General features: G+C 44.9%; 3 protein-coding genes across 5 annotated transcripts in view; 2 read left to right on the top strand and 1 right to left on the bottom strand.

Annotated features, from left to right (window-relative positions):
* Window positions 1–1890: 1890 nt before the first annotated feature.
* Window positions 1891–13867, bottom strand: pelp1 (proline, glutamate and leucine rich protein 1). Of its 2 annotated transcripts, none has more exons than XM_082524111.1 (19): window positions 13721–13867; window positions 13450–13514; window positions 11967–12072; window positions 11684–11833; window positions 11303–11374; window positions 10856–10915; window positions 10606–10762; window positions 9588–9720; window positions 8937–9024; window positions 8761–8849; window positions 8569–8682; window positions 7866–8016; window positions 7024–7177; window positions 6875–6930; window positions 5749–5882; window positions 5375–5477; window positions 3512–5122; window positions 2557–2874; window positions 1891–2421 (listed from the first exon to the last, which is right to left on the bottom strand). In XM_082524111.1, exons 1-19 carry the CDS (start codon window positions 13859–13861, stop codon window positions 2329–2331), a joined length of 3795 nt encoding a protein of 1264 aa, XP_082380237.1. In that variant the 5' UTR covers window positions 13862–13867; the 3' UTR covers window positions 1891–2328. The 2 variants fall into 2 exon arrangements, with proteins under 2 accessions (XP_082380237.1, XP_082380238.1); XM_082524112.1 differs by having other exon boundaries at window positions 2557–2871.
* A 195-nt stretch (window positions 13868–14062) lies between these two features.
* Window positions 14063–16029, top strand: med11 (mediator complex subunit 11). The gene is made up of 3 exons (XM_082525409.1): window positions 14063–14167; window positions 14750–14880; window positions 15592–16029. The coding sequence occupies exons 1-3, from the start codon at window positions 14098–14100 to the stop codon at window positions 15742–15744; spliced, it is 354 nt and encodes a 117-aa protein (XP_082381535.1). The 5' UTR covers window positions 14063–14097; the 3' UTR covers window positions 15745–16029.
* Window positions 16030–17329: 1300 nt separating this feature from the next.
* The window catches only part of cd99l2 (CD99 molecule-like 2), a 20377-nt gene continuing 17017 nt past the window's right edge, over window positions 17330–20689 (top strand). The window contains exon 1 of one of the 2 annotated variants that reach the window (XM_082525116.1): window positions 17330–17534. In XM_082525116.1, the coding sequence (XP_082381242.1) occupies window positions 17474–17534 (61 nt within the window). In that variant the 5' untranslated portion in view covers window positions 17330–17473. The remainder of the gene's footprint in view (window positions 17535–20689) is intronic. The other variant, XM_082525115.1, reaches the window with a different exon arrangement.

Here is a 20689-nt window from a genome sequence, read left to right as displayed (position 1 = left end):
CAGCAGCCTGATCACACATCAGGGACGTCGTTAGGATCTTGAAGCATCAGCCCAGCCCCGAAGTCTTTCACACTTTCAGTTACAGCAATTTTTAGAAATTATTTATTAGAATGTTTTAGTGAAATTAAAATAAAACATCAGACACTGTGTGCTTCCTAAAGGTTGAAGGCAGATGTGTTGGAATAATAAGAATAAGAAACATACTGAAAATGAAAAAAGACAAAGAAATCAGTGAAAACTGGAGTTTTTCGACTTTGTTACTTTTTTTAAAACAGCAGAAGAACAAAGTTGATGTGAACTTTTACGTCTTGCATGTTGATTTTGACCCAGGTGTTATCCACATATCTGTGCCTGTGGCTTAGTGCTCTCACTATGAAGGAGCCAAGAGCCCTACTTCCACTCCCTGGTTCAGTTTCCTGACAGTCTCCACTGCTGCAGCTGTACACAAGTGAGACCGCATCAAAGGAGGCTGCGGTTTCAATAACTGATTCATCCCTGGAGTATGGAGCTTTTTGAGGCTTGAATGAATTCTTAGTCAATGTTATGTGGCCAAGTAAACAAACCAGATTCCTCAGGAAATTATCGGGTGAAAGGTCTAAACTGAAGAGTGAGAGAAAAAGCAGCCAAAGGAAAAAGATTAAGAAAGAAAAGTTTGACTCCTTGGAAAATGGAAAGAAACGAGGCGAGGCTCACTACTTTTACACCGTATTTGAACTTTTCATCAAACTGCATTAAACAAAGAAACTAATTATTATTGAAATAACAATATCTAAGCAGTCATCAAGGGTCACTACTGGTTTGCCTTCTACAGGCTAATATTTACATCAAGCTTTCTCTTTATTCCTATTGGACGTCTGTCACGTCCTCTTTAGTTTTGTTCTTTATTTTTTCCTTTAAATGTCGACTAATTCCTTGGATTCAGTTATTTCATCTTATATATCTGCTTTGTCCTGTTGTATTTACGACGGTTTTTTTCTACCTGGACTGAGGGATGGGGCTAAGTGGGGCTAAACTGATAAAAGCAATTACAAGGTATGTGAGTGTGTCATTAATCTGCATTCTGTTATTTCAGTTCAATCATTGTGAAACGTACTTGTCTGTTGTTTAACAATTCTGTGTATCCATTCTTGTTGTTGCTTCAATAAAAATATCTTTGAGGAAAAAAATGTTACATCGACTGTCCTTTGATTCTTGTTTCTGCCATTTTTCTGCATTTGATTTATTTGACACAAACTGTTGTGTGTGGTGTCTTAAATGTTCACTAGATTGCACTGAGCCAGTGAACCAGAAACAGTGAACGTCATTTATAGTAATGCTCTTTATGTTTGGGACCATCTACATATGTAGTGTGTTATATTACCAGGTTTCCACTGAGGCACGTACATCTGAGATTGTTTACTTAAAGTCATGAGTTTTTATTAAAAAAGGAGTGTGACCGTGGGTACTCACTCTTGTGCACTGGCTTAGGTTCAGTTTGAAATTTGTTTTTCAGTTGCGTGAGAACATGCATGTAGACAGCGTGGGAAGTATGACTGGCAGCTCTGACAGCAATATCAATGAGAGCTTTATCTTCACACTGCGGCCGAGCCCACTCCCACCCTGCAGCAGCTGCGCCTCGTGTCTTCCTCATTTACAAAGCTTGCTCATTGCTGAAGTGCTCTACAACCTTTTTTGCGCCACGGAATATTTCCACGGAGTTGTCGCGGATAAATAAAACAAAATAAAATGATACGACCAAGAGAACAACTGTGGTATTTTGTAAATACAGTATTAAATACGTGGAGGAGCAGCACCTCTAACATGTACAGCAAATCAGTCCCATAACAATGATTAATGCAAGCAGACGTCAGACAAAACCCCCAAAAAGAACCCAAACAAAAGAAAAACATGTAATGGAAGTACATTTTATTTTTTTAACAAAGCATGATGTTGATGCCAAACCATGAGAGCAAAAAAGATGCATACAAACAAAAGTAAAACTGCAAACTAGCTGGAAGATACTTGTGCTGTAAAGAACAACAAAGTCATCAGGTTAACACATTTCACGGAGCTTTGCCTCCTTGCTGGGAGGACACTGGGTCCACCGTAGAAAAGAGTTCTCTTACACCTGACAGCCAATTATAACCCGGGTATGAAAGTCGGACCAGCCAGAAATGGTCCCGATGGTTAAAAGACTGAACGCCATATTAAACTGCTGTGACACGCGATGTAAAGCATGATGTTTGAGGTAACTAAACCTTGGGAATGTGACTAACGATACATGTTTTGCCAGATTCTGCTCACAGAAGCCAGAGATCAGTGTTAATTTCATTTCAGGTTGGCAAATATTTATGAGGCTTTTGATCCAGAAGCACCGTCTTCATCATCAGGTGGACACGCCACAAAATCAGCCAACATTGACGCCATGGCTTCATCGTCCATCTGAAAGAGAGCGACGTCACACAGTGTAAAGCACAAGTTCATACAGTCAGGTCATCACCCTGACCGAAGAAGCTTTCAATCAGTGGACAAACAGCAGCTACCATCTGCATCTTAACGAGGGATTAAAAGCAATACCTTTTTCTTCTCTGGGCTTTGCCCCACCTCTTCTTTTCCATGTCCTTCCTCCCTCTTCCTCTTCACTCCTTTTCCCTCCTCTCCATTACTCTCCTGCCCTCCCCCTGCTCCCGTCTCCGGCTGCTCTGCTTCCTTTTCAGAGCTCTTCTCAGTGTCTTCTTCCTGTTTCTCTGTCACATTTGGTTCTGTTGCGTTTTCAGAGTCTGCCACTGCTGTCGAGTCTCCTGCTTGAAGAGCTTCGAGCGGTTCGTCCTCACAGCTGGGCAGCTGGTTATCGCTCGCGCTGGCGTCCTCTGCAGGCTCAGCTGCTGATTCCTGCTGATACAGACAGAAAGCTTCAGTTTCCTTGTAATACTCTCTTTATTTATCATATATAGGAGAAAAACACATTTCTAACAGAGACTGTGTAGTAATACTTCATGTGCATTTGTACAAATATATGACTGAGCTGCTGAGATAATCTGGAGCTCAGACTGTGACGATCACATTAGAAAATCAGGCTTTTTGTGAGAAATTCATGTATATTTTGCATATAAGGCCACTGCAGCATAACCAGGGTCACCTGATCCAGCCCCAGCTGTTTACTTTATGAAGGGAAAGTTTGATCTTACCAGTAGAGGGCGTCTGTCTTTCTACTCTGACCTACTTTCTCAACAGGACACTGCTGAAAGCAACAACTTTGTTTCCATGAAGCGTGTCATGGATATCAGTGGCCTTGATTACACTGATAAACCTTTTTATTCTTCATGCTGCACCACCTGCTGTTGCTCTTCATGACATCATTTCCTGTCTCCATTTCCGCTCTTTCCTTAAATCTGCTGGTCCCGTGAAAGGCCCACTTACACTCTGAGTTACTTGTACTGCAAAGCCTCATTACATTGTCTAATGCATTCAGCACGCTGAGCTGTGTAACGCTGTCATTCAACAGTATGATTCACAAAGCTGCAGGATCTACCTGTTGACTGGCCGGTTGTTCGGACTCCGCTGCTTGCGGCTCGTCCTCCTTGGCTCCCTGCTCCCACGAACACTCCTCTTTCTGCAGCTCTGCTCCGGCTTGCTCCCTCTCCTCCTCGGCCTCCTCTCGCTCCTCCAACGCTCCTCCGGTGACACACAGGATCTGCGGCATGGTGGGGTCATCCATCCTTTCGTTGTCCTCCTCTTCTACTTCGCCCTCCCGAGCCGCTTCGAGGACTCCGATGCTCTCCACCTCCTGCACCTTCATCGTGTCCTCTCCGAACAGCGCCCTGTTAGTTTGGATCTCCTCTATCCCTCCTTCTGTGCGTTCCTCCACATTAAATGCAGAAATCCGTCCCTCATCCAGCTTCCCCTCCTGAATCCCCGACCCTCCGTCTTTGTCTTCGACTCCCTCCAGAGGCGGTATGTCGCCATCCTCTTCCTCTTCTTCCTCCTCTTCCTCCTCCTCCAAATCTTCACCGTCTTCTTCATCCAGCTCCTCATATTCCTCCCCATCAAAAAACTCATCAGCTAACTCACTTACATCCTCCTCTTCGTCCTCCTCATCTATCCCCTCCTCCTCCTCATCCTCCTCCAGCTCTTCATCTTCATCTATGTCCTCATCATCTTCCTCTTCATCATCAGTACTGTTAATATTGATGACAGCAGAATCTTCGCTGCTGGCAGCAGCAGCTGGTTGCTGGTGGAGGTGCCGACCCTGCTGACTTAATTGATTCTGCAGGTGCATCTGGAGCGGTAACCCCATGGGACCAGCCTGGCTTGCCGTCGAGGGCTGCATAAGCATCTGCTGGAGCTGCGGTCTGCCAGGCAATGACTCCCCCAGACCAACAGGTGGAGCTGTAAAGGTGCTGGAGTTCAAAGGTGGAACCAGGGAGACCACCGAGGCACTGGAAGGAGGAAAGGAGTTGATGGAGGTGGTGGAAGCAGTGAGGAGGGGGGAAGAGGCAGCCAGGTCATTGGGCAGAGAGACCCCGTCTATTGTGGCTGCGGCTGCCGTAGTTGGGACCATGGTGACAGATTCTGCACCTGCGAGTGTCACACCAGTGCCACCCGGTGCAGAGGAGGACATGCTCTGTGAGTTTGCTGCTGCGTCGTCCTGCTGAGTCTCCATGTTAAGCATACCCGGAGGAACAATGACCACGCTGTCGTCCGAGTCACTTGCCAGAGAGATCTCGACGTCTTCGGCTTCCTCTTTGTCAAAACGCACAAACACGGGTCTCTGTCCCTCCGGAGGGCCCAGGCCTGCAGGATCAGGCTGGTGGTGCGAATGTGGGGACAGAATCATGTCTCCTGCAGTCGGACCCTGGCCTGGAAGTCCCGGAACCAGAGACAGATGGTTCTCAAAAGAGCTCAGAAGGGAAGCAGGGCCCAGGTTGACAGAGTGACGGGCGGGAAAAGGAGGGCCAGGGGCAGGACCTCCAAGCAGGGTTGGCAAGGTTAATCCAGGGGCAGGTCCCTGGGAAGAGGGGAGGACCGGAGTGGTGGAGGAAGGTTTCATGGTGAGAGGTGGCAAAGGAAGGGCGATGGAGGGAAAGCGGGGATGAAGGATCAAGTTACAGATGGTCAAGGCCTCCGCGCAGAACGAAGACACCTGAGAAAGTGGACGATGGGTTTGATTAAAAGCTGGAAACAGTGAGCAGACAAACACTTCATGTTTTTGCCAAGTCTGAAACTGTTAAGTCAATCTGAGCTTTAACAGAAGACTTGAGGCAGATTGTACATCATTGTCTCCATAATTATTTTATTTCAACTTCACAGCAAGACAAATGTTGATCCTTCCACTCACTACACGTTGCTACATTTTAAAAACCTTTTTGCAGCGCTTCAGGTCCTTAGGGCTTACCTTAACATTCCTGTCGGTGCGCCCGTTACTGAGGATTGACACAGCACAGGTCAGAGGTGGGGGCCAACAGGGTGAGGGGACCAGGACCAGGGCCAGCAATAACCTTCAAATTCATACAAGTGAAACAGCTCCTTCAGTCCAACACGAAGCTAAAGTGAACTTTTGCATCTACAGAACATAGACCAGTTCGGGGCCCACAGTGGTGCTGGTGCTAGGGTGGTGTCAGACTGGGTCCAGTCTGAATAAAGCACTGTGTGGACATTCCTTCAGTCAACAGTGGAACATTTAAACTCAACCTGAACAAAAAGCAGGAGGAGCACCGTAACACTATTGAAACACTAATGTGTGGCTCATCGCTAACATGAAGATCGTACCTGTACAGTTCTCGTCGAGTCAGAGCACTGCTGTACTGCCCACTCGCGCTCCCTGCAGATTCACATGCATTGCTGCTGCAAGACTGCTGCTGCTGCAGGCGCACACACAGTGGCAGAACCACCTCATGGAGCCGCTTGAAGGAATCGACAGGACACAACAGTGTAATCGTTCGTTATTAAAAACAATAAAATGAAGAGTCTCTCCTGCAATACACCAAAAATGCTAAATGATGGAAAAAACAAACGAAAGCATTTTACTTTACAGCTGCAGATCATCACAAGATGGGAAACGTGTCTTACTACATCATAACTTGTAATCAGTATCCCATTTTAACCCTACGCCACAACCTGACGTGGACCTGCTGAGACATGTAACTACACGTCGACGCTAACCACACCACTTACAGTTACAGCCGAGTAATATTACACTGAAACTGATGCAATTGGATAATAATGGTCCACAAACTGAAGCTAATGATGTGGGAACTGCAGGGTAACAAGAATGCAATAATGTGCTAATTCCTATGTTATTACTACTCTATTACCTGCGCTAGGTTCTGTGTAATAAGCAGGAAAACGGCCTGTTTCTATTTAATAACACATTAATAACCATGTTAATCTTTTAAAACAAACTGCTAGTCAAGTAAAATGATCATGCATAATGTTAATAATTAGTTTAAAACAATAACACACATGAATCCATTAGACTGTACACTGAAAAATTCAGTTTTAAAAGAAGAACAAGGTTTAAACAGATGATGTTCGGCAGCACTTTGAGCAACAATTTCACAGATATGGGCGTTCTCTATTTAAAAAAGTAAACATGCATCACTATAATTTGTGTATAAAGTTACATAATTTCTTTTCTGGCTACAAGAACATATTAGAACATGTTGGGATATTTCATGTGGATCATTAGAAATGCACTGTGGGTGGAGGAAATCGTTGCTTAAAGAACTGCAAACATCACGTCTGCTTAAACACGGATCTTCTTCCAAAGCGGGCGGCTCGGTGCCACTCGCTGCAGCAGAGGCTGATCTGTGGATGGTTGGAGACGCCTGTAGAAAGTGTCTCCCTCTGCTGGGCACTCTTTTGTAGCGCTTATGTTACTTTAAATCACATTTACCTTGTGAATGTCGTCCTTCAGTAGCGTCCCACTGGTCTGTATGATCTGTCTCAGTGCTACAAGGATGACAAAGGTCAGTCTGGTATCAGAATATCATACGTAGTATACCAGTAAACTCCCAATAACATTAAACTTGGTTTGCATCTCACCCCTGACAGCTGCAAGGCAGGTATCTTGATTGGCTAGATGGTCTCCTTTCCTCTGCAGCGATGGCCCGACTGTATCTGCCATCACCAAATGCTTCGTCCTACGAGGGCCGGGCTTTCCTCCAGGAACAACATCAGCCGATAGTCCCGCCCGGAGCTGGAAACAGGACACCCCACGCACAGGAGCAGGAACAGAAGAAAGCTCAGCACATCCCAACAAACCACTGGTTCCCTTTAGCTTCATAAAGTCAGAGCTTAAAGTAAATTTTTTAGATTTAGTGCTCATGACTAATCTCTTAGTCGACTAACTGTGGGAAAAAATGGACGAGTCTCAGATATCAAGTTAGATTTGATAACCCTTTAGTGGAAAACCTCCAAAACTAATAGCAAAGCATTTTAAACAATTACATTCTTATGTTCTCTGTTTGAAACTTCATGACCACGACTTCAAACTAAAACAGCAAAACAGTGAATCATCCGGCGTTTTTCTTCTGCTTATCTGGAGTCAGGCTTTGGGGCAGCAGCCTCCCTTTTATCACCTCCTCCAGCTCATCTGTTGAAATGCCGAACATTTCCAAGGCCAGCTGATAGATCTGTCGACATTAGCAGTCTCCTTTACACGTGGAGGAGTAGCGGCTCTACTCTGAGCCCCTCCTGAATGACTCAACTCCTCACCTTATCAGTAAAGGCGAAGCCTCTCTGCGATGTTTTTCTAACAGTGTTAACAAACTATGAGGCCTAGATGATCAGATTTATGGCGTTTCTCAACACTGATGCGCCATCTGGTGGCAGTGCATTGATACAGACTAGTGACGACGACTAGTCCAAATGCATCTTTCCCCTACCTTGACAGACTCTGCTCCTGGTGTGATGTCCCCGAGTAGGTGGTTAAAGAGGAGCTCCGAGTGCCCCGGGCTTCCCTGAAGGATGCTAGAAGACGCTCCGGCAACCTGGACCCACAGCTCCAAGGTTCTGTACACTGACACCCGCACTGCACTGTGGGAAGGAGGAGAGACAAGAGATGAATATACTTGATGACACATTATTAAATCTTCCCCAGTGCAGCAGCTCAGACTGTCCCCAGTTTCCCATAATGTTACTAAAATAAGCTCCTCGATCCCCACACGGTGTTTTCATTTCATCTTCTTTGTGTTGCAACAGATCAGTTAAGACTTTCTTTCTTTTCTCGGGACTAAAAACCTCTAAATGGTCATCATTCACTCCTTTAGACGTCTGCGAGCACACACAGCGTGCTAAGGACGCTTCAGGGCAGCGATGAGAACGGTGATCTTACATCAGCCTCTCTGAGGAAACCTTTGTAAAGATTTTGTTACTTCCAGTTGTTACAGTACTTGGTGGTTGTCTTGGCAACCACTGACTCTGCTCCACAGGCTCTCAGGGGCAACTGTAGGTTGTAGCTACACACACGCTGCACACACAGAATGAAATATGAAGCACTAGCTGATATTAGGTGTGTACGAGGTTTCCAACTGCAGGCTGAACTTCAGTCAATACTCCAAACAGCAGCTGTGCGAGGCTGTGAGTCACCTGTAGGCCCTCTGCTGTCCCACACTGGTCTCAGGTAGGGGGGTCCAAGCAGAGAGTGTTTGAGAAAACAGCCTCTGTATTACTGCAGCGTACTGAACCATGCCGACCCGTACTCTGTAACACAGCACAAATCCAAGAGTCAGGCTTGCAGGAAATCAAAATGTGGCCTCCTGCGTGTGTGCGAGTACTCACACAGTGATCACACTTGACAGGACTTCCAGGGTGATGCTGTGTATGATGGGGAGGACCAGCAGCCTCACACTTCCATCTCCTGTTAAATTCTGACACACAAAGTCAAACGTGCATTAAGATCAGTACTGCTTTTGACACGGTCTCTGTTCAATAAGTGTTATTGTGTGTGTGCTCACTATGCTCTTGGAGCTGACAGCAAGGGCTCGGCACACCAAGTTGAGCATTGGCCTGACGGGCAAGCGCACAGCTGAGGCGGGATCTACTCTGATGGAAGGAAACGACAAAGGAATGCAACGAGTACCAGAAACAATGAAAGCCTTTACTGCTCGTACAGGTTTTTATTAAACAAAGGGGCCTTTGAGTGTATTTGTGTAAATGTTACAACTATGCTAAAAAGCTGAGGTAAAGAAATAAGATATACAACTGATTCAATTTGGTGTTTTCCAGATGTTTTCTGTATCCCAGTTATCCTAATACCAGCTTGGTCAATAATGCTCATTCCAGTTAGTTCAGAAGTCTGATGTCAGAGCTCTGACACGACTTCACTCCTAAACTGAGCACGTCGCAGTAGTAAAGTCTAAAGATTGCTTTGCTTCTTAGTAATGCAAAGCATCTGTGCATCACTATCGATACAGAAAATGCCCCACCCACAGCTGCAGCATGTTCATGCAGACAGCCTGACCACAGATTGGTTTAATAGGGTCACAGATACACGACAGTGGCAGCACAGATTAAAGGTTGTGCAGGAGGGTCAAATCCAAGTTGAGTCATTCCAGATGAAACCTCTGAGTGGGAAAGGTGTGTGTGCTTGTCTGCATGTGTTGTACCTAAGTGTGTGTTTGAGTGCGAGGCACACAGCAGTGTATCTGTGCTGGAGCTGCAGGAGCAGCAGGGGATCTGTTGGGTCCAGGTGAGGAAAGGCCAGCTCCATCCCGGGACCTTGATACTGCATCGCTCCATCTGTGACCGCAAGAAGCAGTCGAGTGTGAGTAACCTCGGTAACAGTAAACGGATACAGTCACACCATCACGTCAGCACCTCCAACACTGACAGCTGTTCACTGCGCGGTTCACTGACTGATTTACTTGGTAGAAATGCATTTTATCTAGAAAAGTGAGGAGTGTGGAGGAGTGATACACAGTGTTTGGGGCCACAGTGTTTGGGGCCACAGCTGTAAGACAAAAGAACATAACTGCACCATTTTAAACAAAATGTGTGGCCAGCAGGAGAAGTTTGCTTTGACATTATCGAGTTAATCAAGGTGCGTCGACACGACAACGTCGAGGACTGTGGACGACGAAAGCAGGACTTTAACCCAAGATTCAATCAAAACTTCTGTTTTTGTTACGTTTTAGTTTTAGGCTTTAATACCACATGTAGGTCTGCAGCTCGAATAAGAAATACTTTTGTCTTATTAATAAGAAATGATAAAGAATTCAAAGAGAAACAACAAAGTTCTTTCAGAATAAACTGCTGATTGTTTGAATCTGTCACAAAACCAAAACTGAACCATCGGATTGTGTTTCTACATGAAATGACTGAGTGTGTCTGTGCTTTGATGCCGTTTCTATGGCGATTAAAAAACATGTTATAATTAATATTAATCATAATTCAGGGTCCAGAGTTCCACTGGCCCACATACACTTTACTGGCTTATGAAAAAGCTTTTATTTTTACAGTTTTAAATAGTGATTCATTGTAATTAACACAATGTTTCATATTAGTTGGATGGAAAGAGACAGATTTGAAGAATTTCTTGTTGTCATTGTTTGTTTGTTAACTGACATGGAGACAAACACACACAGAAGCCAAATGTCACCACTGCTCACAAAGAAAACAACACACCTGTTTCTGAACCTTGGTAGAGCTGAGCCAGCAGGCCATTGGCAGAGGCCAGTAGGCAGTGAATCTGATTGGTCCAGCCCTCAGCTCTGCCAGCCCCGACCCCTCTGTCCAGCACGCCGCCCAGGCAGGGCAGACGACCGTAGCACTGACAGGCCATCTGACAGAGTAACAGCAAAACAAACGTTCAAACAAATCTTCAAATAATGATAATAATCTTTAAAAAAAAGACTTGGTGCTTGTTTTGTCAAACCTCTTGTGTTTTCCTGTCTGTGCTGTCCATCTTGGAAAGGAAGTACGCTGCCAGCTTGTCCTTAAAAACAACAACAAACAGGTGCAGGTTTGACACAGCTGGGTTCTAAACAGAGGCAGCAAGCAGAATACAGAGTACAGCACAGAATACTGCTAAAGGAATACTGTAGCAACATTAAACTATATACTGGTGTAAAAAATTCCAAGTATAAATTGAATGTTTTTATTTATTTTGCTGACAATGACCGAATTTCCCAGAGGAACCCACCCGAGGGATTAATAAAGTTTTATCTTATCTTAATCTGTCAGAAGTGTGCAGAAGACAGCAATGACTAATAAATAATAGATAATAGATATTATTATTACTGTTGTTAGGAAGAAGAAGAAGAAGAGATATTTAATAGCACCACGATAACAGTCCAAACAGTCTCAGGAAGGAGTGTCTCACCCTCAAGGATCCACACGCTCTCGGATAGTAGGTCATACAGGCCGTCATTCCCTCCATGGCTGCCAGCTCACACTAACATCAAACAGGAACACAAACCGTTTTAAGGCTAGTTAGAAGATCGATATCTGAGCTGAAGCTAACTGAATAATAACAGATGCAATTATACATAAAGTGTTACATTGTAACTAAACACAACTTTCAATTCACCCATCCTCTTCAGGGTTGTGGGGCGGTGTCAGAGGCAGGGTCGCCAGTCTGTGGCAGGGCTAACACTCACATTCTGTGGCACTAACTGCGTGTCAAAGTACCTGGATACACTCCACCAGAGGGGCTGCGGAGCCCTCCTGGTGGGCCCTTCCACTCACCGCCTTGTCACCTCACCTCTGACTTGAGACCCAGCAGGGATGTGAGGATGCCCAGGATGGAGTTGAGGCCAACCTCTCTGGCCAGCTCTGCTAGCTGAGACGAGTATTGCAGCAAGTCCTTCAGAATGTTCACTGCTAGCTGCACAGTCTCAACTGGAGCCTGAGACTAGTGAAGAACAAAAACACAGAAAGTATTTTTAATTTTAAAAATGAAACGGTAACCTTTAATTTTTAGACCTTAAGATAAAATGGAGAAAAATAGCAATATTGTAATGATAACAGCCGACACGTGACTTTACCTGTATGACCTGCTGCAGGGAGCGCAGCCACGACAGGCAGTGCTGCTGGAATAGATCGCTGGAACTGTCTTTAACCAGCATGGAGAGCAGGCAGAGCCCCTCGAACCTGCTCACACAGAATCATGTTAGAAACATACAGTATCAAAGTGAATCTGTTTCGACTGTGTGAAATTATATTCACATTCATAACATTGTATCAACAGGAGATGTTGATCTAAAGGTGAGTAGATGAGGGCTTAAGAACAAAATGCTACTGATTCGCATGGAGACTCATCAATGTGTTAGAATGAACCGAGGTTAATAAAACACACGTCATATCCTGTAGCACAGATGATCATTTGTAAAAGCACAAAGTACGCAGCGTAAACAGAAGTGGTCCTAGCACTGAACCCTGGGGAACTCCATAATTATCCTCAGTGTGTGAAGAGGACTCTCCATTCACAAAAACCAGAAGTCTATTAGACAGTCATGATTCAAATCCCTGCAGCGCAGTGTCTTTAAGCATGACTCTGATGGTCGACAGTATCGAGGAGGACAAGCACAGCGATGAGTCCACTGTCAGAGGCCATAAGATCATTTGTAACCTTCACTAAAGCCGTTTCTGTGCTGTGATGAAAACCTGGGGTTGTTCTTACTCCATTAATAAGTGATCAACAGTGAGACGTTCTAGCTTTATGGATGTTTTTGTTTAAGAGAGCAGCAAACTGGCTTTTCAGGCTAAATGCTGAGTTTCACAGCTGGGGTGGACGAGGATTAGTGTTTCTGAGTCTTTGGTTGATTGATAAGCTGAAGTAGGAGCTGCCACACCCCCTCCTTGGCCTGCACTTCGAGGATTCTGGTAGTTCGAGTGACTCGGGGATGTTGATTCATTTAAACTAACACAATCATCCTGCTGTAACCAGGTTTCTGTAAGGCAGACTAAATAGATTTGTTTGTCATGTAATAACAGGAACTAAGAAGACAGAGGGCGAATGTTTAATAATCCACACTTCACGGTTTCACTTTACGGCACAGTTGTGGATACTTTTGTTTCTTTTCTTTAAATCATTTTTTGCTGATTGTTTGTTGTTTTAGGAAACACAGAGGATGGGGATGGGGTTTGGGGGGTAGCAGGAGGAGAGGAGCTGCAGAGAGGCGTGTAAGACTGCACGCCTTCTTCCTGGTCCCAACTCTGGATAGTCATATTTTGGGGGGTTTAATAAATTTGGAAGATTTCTAGAAATGAGAGCTGCTCCATTCAAAGTGGGATGGACACCGTGTTCTCCTAACAAGTCCAGGTTTTCCCCTGAACGTTTCCCCTTATCCATAAAGTCCACATGACTTTTGGACACCACTCAGACAGCCAGCAAATTTAAGGACAAATGCGGCTACACACCTCCCCTGGTCCAGGACAGTGCTCAGGTGCTGGTATACATCTTAAAACATTAAAAACTGTAGTATGATCAGCCTATGACAACAGCTGATTGAGGTAGTCCTTTCTCACCTGGTCTTGCTCGAGCCCAGTTTGGCATTGCTAAAACCCACGAGACCACCAACGGCGCACGCGCTCTGCAAAGACAAGACAGTTTTAGAGAACAGTGAGATCAAAACGTTTAAGAAACGCGGAACCAGCTCGGCTCCTGCTGCACATGGTCCTGCCATACTTCCAGATGTCAGCCACTGTACAACAAAGCCTCTCGCGGCTGCCGCACAGCGAGAGCAGGCTAACGCTGAAGCAGCTTCCAGCCGCGGAGCTCGCTCGGGCCGGGCCCTACCTGTGTCTGGAACACGCCGTGCTCCCTGTAGCCTGCTAGCAGAGCGGGTAGATGCTCCGGACGCTGCTCTTTCAGAACAGACACCAAACCCTCAGTTAGTCGCATAGCAGATGGGCCATGCAGCCAAGCCGATGTAGCCATCTTTCCTCTCCGCCAAGCGAACGTCACTACTGTGCGACTCTGATGCCGTCATATTTCAGTGACGTCAGTTTTTAGCTCTTTGTTGTTACCCTGCCCTCAACCATAACGCGTTAAAGTTGCAGGGACTGCAGTAGTTGTACGTTTTCTTCCGTTTAAACTCGATTAAGTGGCTTTGGTCACACCTTGGATCACTGTGCTGAGCTGGTCCTCGGAGAGCGGCTGCTTCCCGCCTGCTGATGGCTAATGACAGGCTCAGGGCGCTGGAGGATGTGGAGAAGGAGATAGCGATGGTGCTGCAGTGTGCCGGTGAGACAGTGTCTTCTTGCGGCTGTTAATCAAACCGTGCATCGTTGATTACTTTTGCCTGATTTTCTGATGCTCTTCATCCGACAGTAGGACAAGTACCCGAGAGATCCCGTAAATTCCACCTAGCTGTTTCCAACAGATCGCTGCCTGATCATTATTCTCTGTAAAGATTTGGTTTTTATCACAGAGGGGAAAATGTATTCCTCAGCAAAAGTCTGAACTCAGCCCCTCGTTTCGCTCGCAGTTTCCAGGCTTTCTGAAAGTTTTTCCTTCGACATTTGAGAATTTTTCACTCAGTTTCAAATTACTCCTCAGACCTGTTACATTTAAAATGGTTTTGGCTTAATAAGCCATACACATACCAGGAAACCTAGCAAAGAACCAATTTTCAGTATCCTTAGACACAAAACAAACAACACAATTTGTTTCCATTTGTTTGGCTGACTCTACAACAACGACCAGTCCTCAGCATAGCACAGTCCTTTACTAAAACAAAGAATCAAGTTTTAAATTTACTCTCTGTCTTTGTGTCTAATCAAGTCTTTTTAAGTCACGTTTCTATGTTTATGCTTGACCTTGCAGGTAACATTGTTCTTGAACTCTCCAAAGATAAACACAATGCCAGCTTCATGGACAGACAGCTCATCCAGTTCCAGAACTCAGTCAGCCGAGTGGAGAACGAACTAAGTGGCCAGATCCGCTACCTTACACAGGTTCAATCCACAGCTGCAGACTTGTTTCAGAAACGGTTTCACCTCAACTAGAAATGGCAAATTTCTCCCACCTGTTAAATCCAGAATTGAATTTAAAGTCTTCATTTACAAGGTCTCAAAATATCAGGCTTCATCATATCTTCAAGATTTGATAGTATCCTAACAAAGTTAGGATACTATGAATTAGGATAATAACCTGAGATGCAGGCTTACTTGTGGTTCCTGGAGCTCCTGATAGTAGAATGGGAGGCAGAGCCCTTAGCGGTCTGCTCCAGCTACCAGTTTGGGTTCAGAAGACAGAGACCCACTCTACTTTTAAGATCAGGCTTAACACTTTCCTTTTTAATAAGTTTCAGTTTATAGATGGGCTGGATCATGTGACCCTGAATTCAGTTCAGTTTATTTATATAGCACCAAATCACATCAACAGTCGTGTGCTTTCTGTTTAAAGGTAAAAACTCTACAGTATGTTAAGGTTAAAGTGCTCGGGGTCGTCGTTGGAGTTTATACTACTGTAAAACTGAAGAGAAAATGTTTTTAATTAAGAGTTAAAGTCATAAATCTAATAGACAGATGAGGTTCACAAATACAAACTGATGCAGTTTTTCTTTTAATTATTAATATTTGTTTTTATGAATGAAGAACTTACCTCCATGATAGAAATATTGTGAGCAACAGATTCGAGTTTGTTTCTCCTTTTTCTTTCTCCAGGTAGCGACTGGTCAGCCACATGAAGGTTCTACCTATTCAGCCAGGAAGGACTGTCAGATGGCACTGAACCGAGCCGAGTATGCCAAGGTCAAACTGGGAGAACTGGGACGCACCTGTGAAGTCATGCTGGAGCAGCAGCAGCAGCAGACATGAGAGTCAGCCGGTTGCTGGGATTGAGATCAATGTGCTTGGACTGGCACAGCACTTTCAGATACCTAATGCAACGGCACTTCTCTGTATTCCCCACGTGTGTCACAGCCCTTCTCACTTTTATTAAAATGCTGACGTGTCTCAACAAATGTAAACAAAAACTCAAGGAAAGAAAAAAGTGTTTTTGTACTGGGGCCTGTGTGTGTTGTGTTTCTGATTTTGTAATCAGTTTAAGGAGCAGGTCATATGTAGAAACTGTCGATACTTTTAATAAAACAACGAATCATCTTTGGGGGAAAAACCTTTGTTGTGGTTGTGATAGAGAACCTCATACATTAATCTGTGGCTCCTCCAGTCTTTGAGAAAGATGCCAAACAGTGTCCCCATGAGTGTGGTCAGTAATGTGCTCTGTGCATAGTTCTTATTTTACTGTTTTTGTTTAGCTTTTGCTTTCATTGCCTTTTTGTCCAACAAACTCAGTGATTTTGAGTTTTTTGAGATTCATCCATCCATTCGCTTCCGCATCTCCTTTTCAGGGTCGCGGGGGGCGCTGGATCCTATCCCAGCTGTCATAGGGCGAGAGGCGGGGTACACCCTGGACAGGTCGCCAGTCTGTCGCAGGGCCAACACACAGGGACAGACAACCATTCACACTCACATTCATTCGCACATTCACACCTAGTGGCAATTTGGATTATCCAATTAACCTATCCCCACAAGCTGCATGTCTTTGGACGGTGGGAGGAAGCTGGAGTACCCAGAGGGAACCCACGCAAACACGGGGAGAACATGCAAACTCCACACAGAAAGACCCCGGCCTGATGGTGGAATTGAACTCAGGACCTTCTTGCTGTGCGGCAACAGTGCTAACCACCGTGCCACCGTGCTGCCTAGTTTTTTGGGATTACTTAATTTAATTTAATTAAGTTGAGTTGAGTTGCTGCCCCAAGTGGAGGAGTTTAGGTATCTCTGGGCTTCAAGTGAAGGGAGAGGGGAGCAAGCGTTTGATAGATGAATTGGCTGCAGTGATGAAGAGAGAACTGAACGTAAAAGCGAAGCTCTGGATTTACCAGTCACTCTATGTCCTTACTCTCACCTACGATCACTACCCAGAGTTTGTGACTAAAAGAACAACACTGCAGGTACAATCATCAGAAATGGGCCTTCTTCGAAGGGTGGCTGGCCTCTCCCTTAGAAATAGGGTGAGGAGTTCACCCATTCGGGAGGGGCTCAAAGTATAGACTCGAGTGGAGGAGTGGAGAGCCAGTGGAGTTAGTTCAGGCATTTCGCAAGGATACCTCCTGGGTGTCTCCTGGGCGAGTTGTCTGGACCTATCAAAGTAACCAACACAGGGGCCAGAACTTGACAGCAATAAACCCCACCCTCACTTAGCACAAAATAAAAAAAATAACATGAATAGTAAGCACACCGACTAAACGTGCTCTGTTGGAACCGTGTATGCGATCGTGGAGTTTTTCGATAAAATAATAGTAAAACATATTCATAACCCTTGTTCAGTGTACTTGCGCTAATGACGAGATAAACTAATGCAACATCTCTCTAATGAGAGGACTTTTGTTTTAAAAGCAACCGGAAGTGGCGCAGAGTGGGTGTGTCTCAGCTAGCCGTGGGGAACGCCCTGGATGCGGCTTTCGGACACGCTGAGTGCCAACACGCCCGCTGATCGCTCGTTGTTTCTGCACCTCGTCTCGGCTCGTGTGGACTCGTAGCCATGGCTCACCGCTCTCTGTGCGCTCTGTGTGTGCTGCTGCCGCTGCTGCTGCCGCTCCAAGGTAAGCTTTGTCCCGCACACCTCACCCCGCCGGCTCTCCCTTTGTGCCACACTTCGGTTTAAGGCCGAATAACGGTCCGTCGGCCTGAAACGTGTCGTACGGTTTTCAGCCTCTACAAAGCTTTACTGCTTATAGTTCAGCAGCTGGAGTGACTTGCTTTGGTCCCTGTAGTTCTGGATGCAGATCCACGGAAAAGATCAAAGAGACAACACCCCGTCACCTCTGTGCGTCGCAGCTGCACGTGCACTACTGGAAATGGTTCTCGTGCTCGGTGATGGAGGATGATGTGACCGGTTTTCAGGTGAAGGCGAATCACTGAAAACCCGACGATTTAATTTAGTCATGAGTTGATTTGTTGTATGAAAACCGGAAGATTTAAATGAGCAAAATGTGACTGAATGGTAGAGTGAAGAATGTATGGCACACGCTTTAATCATGATGTTGTTTAATAATGGGTAAGTTAAGGTCAATAGTTAGCTGTGGTTGGTAAACGATGTAGTGTAAGTGAGGTTTGGATAATGGAAATGTTGTATACCCCAAACCTACATTTTAAGTCCACGCACACCAGTGTTTGTTCACTGGAACCAGCTGAAATTTGAGTTACTGTATTTAGGATTAGTTGCATGAAGCTGAACAAGGTCAATAACTTTAGACTAATGTCACAAGTTAGCTTCTCTTATAGGACATGTAGGAAAGATGAAGTTTTACAGCAGATTTTTTGGAGCTTCTTATCTGCAGCTGCAGCTTCCATCATCATCAACTAATATACCCTGTGTGTGTGTGTGTGTGTGTGTGTGTGTGTGTGTGTGTGTATATATATATACACACACACACACACACATATATTACACAGTAGAGAAATATAAAACGTTTCTCGACTCGTGCTAATTTATTTGGATTGGCAGACAGAGCAGACAAAGATGACCGCACCACAGTGAGCTCACAGATGACCTGGCAACACCTGTGATAAAATTCTTGTCATTCTTCAGTATTTGTTGTCGGACTCTTTTCTGTGGCAGGAATTTCACAGCGTGTGTGGCACAAAGCAAAATGGCAGACAATGGGAGGGAATGGAGGGATGACACTATCCTGAAAACTACCCGGGCTCGGATGGATGATGGGCACAGGAAGCCTTAACCGCGGCCCAGTTTCCTTTAATGTTTTTGATCAGTGCATTTACGCTAATAAACTTTAAACCAGTACATCAACTGGTGCTATAGGAGGCAGACGGCCTGGTGCAGTGAAAACAACGTGCAGCTTATTGCTGCCAAACACAGGTGCTGGTCATAGAATTAGAATATCATCAGAAAGTTGATGTATGTCACCAATTCCATTCAAAAAGGGAAAGTTGTATAATGTTTACATTCAGTCCATACAGACTGTTTATGTCTTTTGATTCTGATGATTGTATCGGACAACTAATGGAAACGATGTCAGGGTTCTAGCTTTGGATTGTCATCTATGCTTAGAAACATATAATCATATAATCTTAGAGGTATATAATCATGATAGGATGTCTGCTCCGGTGTGATGAGAGCCCAGGATGCTCTGATTGTGGCCTTCAGCTCTTCTTCATTGTTAGCTCTGGCATATTACATCTTCCTCTTCACTATGGGCTTAAGGTCAGGCGAGTTTAGTGGCCAATTAAGATCACGGTCCTTAACCTCCTGGGACCTGGCGTCCACATATGTGGACATCACATTTTGGTTATTTAGACCAAAATACTCAGTTGTGCTCTACGAGGGCCTGATGTCCACTGACGAGGACATTAAACTGTTCTATCAAAATTTTAAACAAATGTCCTCACATGTGGCTCTGACTTTTCATAAAAACAAAAATAAAGTAAAAAAAATAAATAAATCTGGTAATTCTTTGTTTTTACATTCATCGGGCCCCAATCAGCCCAAATATCAAAGAGAAATCAAAAATGCTGCTGTGGAAGAGCTCGGGTCTTAGGAGGTTAAACCGGGTGCTGGTAGCGTTGGCACTGTGTGCAGGTGCCAAGTCCTGAAATCTGCAGTTCCATAAAGTAGGTCATGGTTCCTAGTCTCAGTTTGATGTGCTTATGAGTTTCCTGTTTATGTCTCTGGGGGATGTAGAGGACTCTAGGTCATGTAGTTTCCTTTAGGCATTCCCCTCTGATAGCTCTGTCCAGGCACAAACCTGTTGCTGGAACAGCTGAGACTGTTCTACTGCAGCTAGCAAACATGGGACGGCAGGCAGAACTCTTTGTGATCTCGTGCACGAGGGACATGAATGAGACGAACGCCGTTCCTGCCGCTCCAACCCCAGCTCCCCCGTAGCACTGCTCTTTATTGAGGTACATGAATATTCATAGGTTCATTAACATATGACGTCTCAAACAGGCATGTATGTGAACAGAGTACCGTGTGTGAAGATGTGACCCTGTGACTCCTAGATCTGCTGGTGCCTGAGTCCAGCAGTTCACCTAAACAAAAGGCACTTTTACCTAAACAGAGAAAGAGAAGCTACGACCTCTCTCGTGACCTTAGGACGTGTGGTGTGCCAGAACACTCAGGAAAGGAGGAGTGAACGTACACAGAGCCTTTGCAGACTACTAAGGATCAGACATTCTATCATTGCACAATCAATTATATACCTATGAGTAGGGCTGCTCAATTAATCGAATTTTAATCACGATTACGATCTGGGCTTTCAACGATCATTAAAAATGACTGAGCCGATTATTAGCCCCTCCCTCATTTATCCGCGACACCTTAAAGGCCGTCTGTGAAAATATTGTCGGGCATAAACCGTCCGTGGCGCAAAAAAGGGTGGAGACCGCTGATTAAGAGGACCCGAGGGAAGCTCGGAAAGCTAAGCAGAAGTTATTTGGAGAGTGACTGCCGTTGGTTGAAAAGAGAGTTTAAAAAAAAAAAAAACTTCAGTGGTGTTGCACACTATTTTATATTATTTTTTTAAAGTCATTGTTAACCCTTTAAAGCCGGTCAGAGCAGCACGCTCCGTTTTGTGTAACTATTTTTAAATCCCTGTAGAACCTGAACCGTGTAAGCTAGCGCAATAATTTGTTTTGCATATGAAACCGGAGGAGTTGTACTTACATCTGATGCCATCAGCTTGTCCTCGGTCACGGTTTCCTTCCACATATAGCTTTGCAAAAACTGCATAAAAAG

The sequence above is a fragment of the Aulonocara stuartgranti genome (assembly GCF_965226115.1).
Source record: "Aulonocara stuartgranti genome assembly, chromosome: 3".
Classification (NCBI taxonomy): domain Eukaryota; kingdom Metazoa; phylum Chordata; class Actinopteri; order Cichliformes; family Cichlidae; genus Aulonocara; species Aulonocara stuartgranti.
The sequence above is the reverse complement of the archived record's forward strand: the minus strand, read 5'-3'. Positions and strand labels throughout refer to the sequence as shown.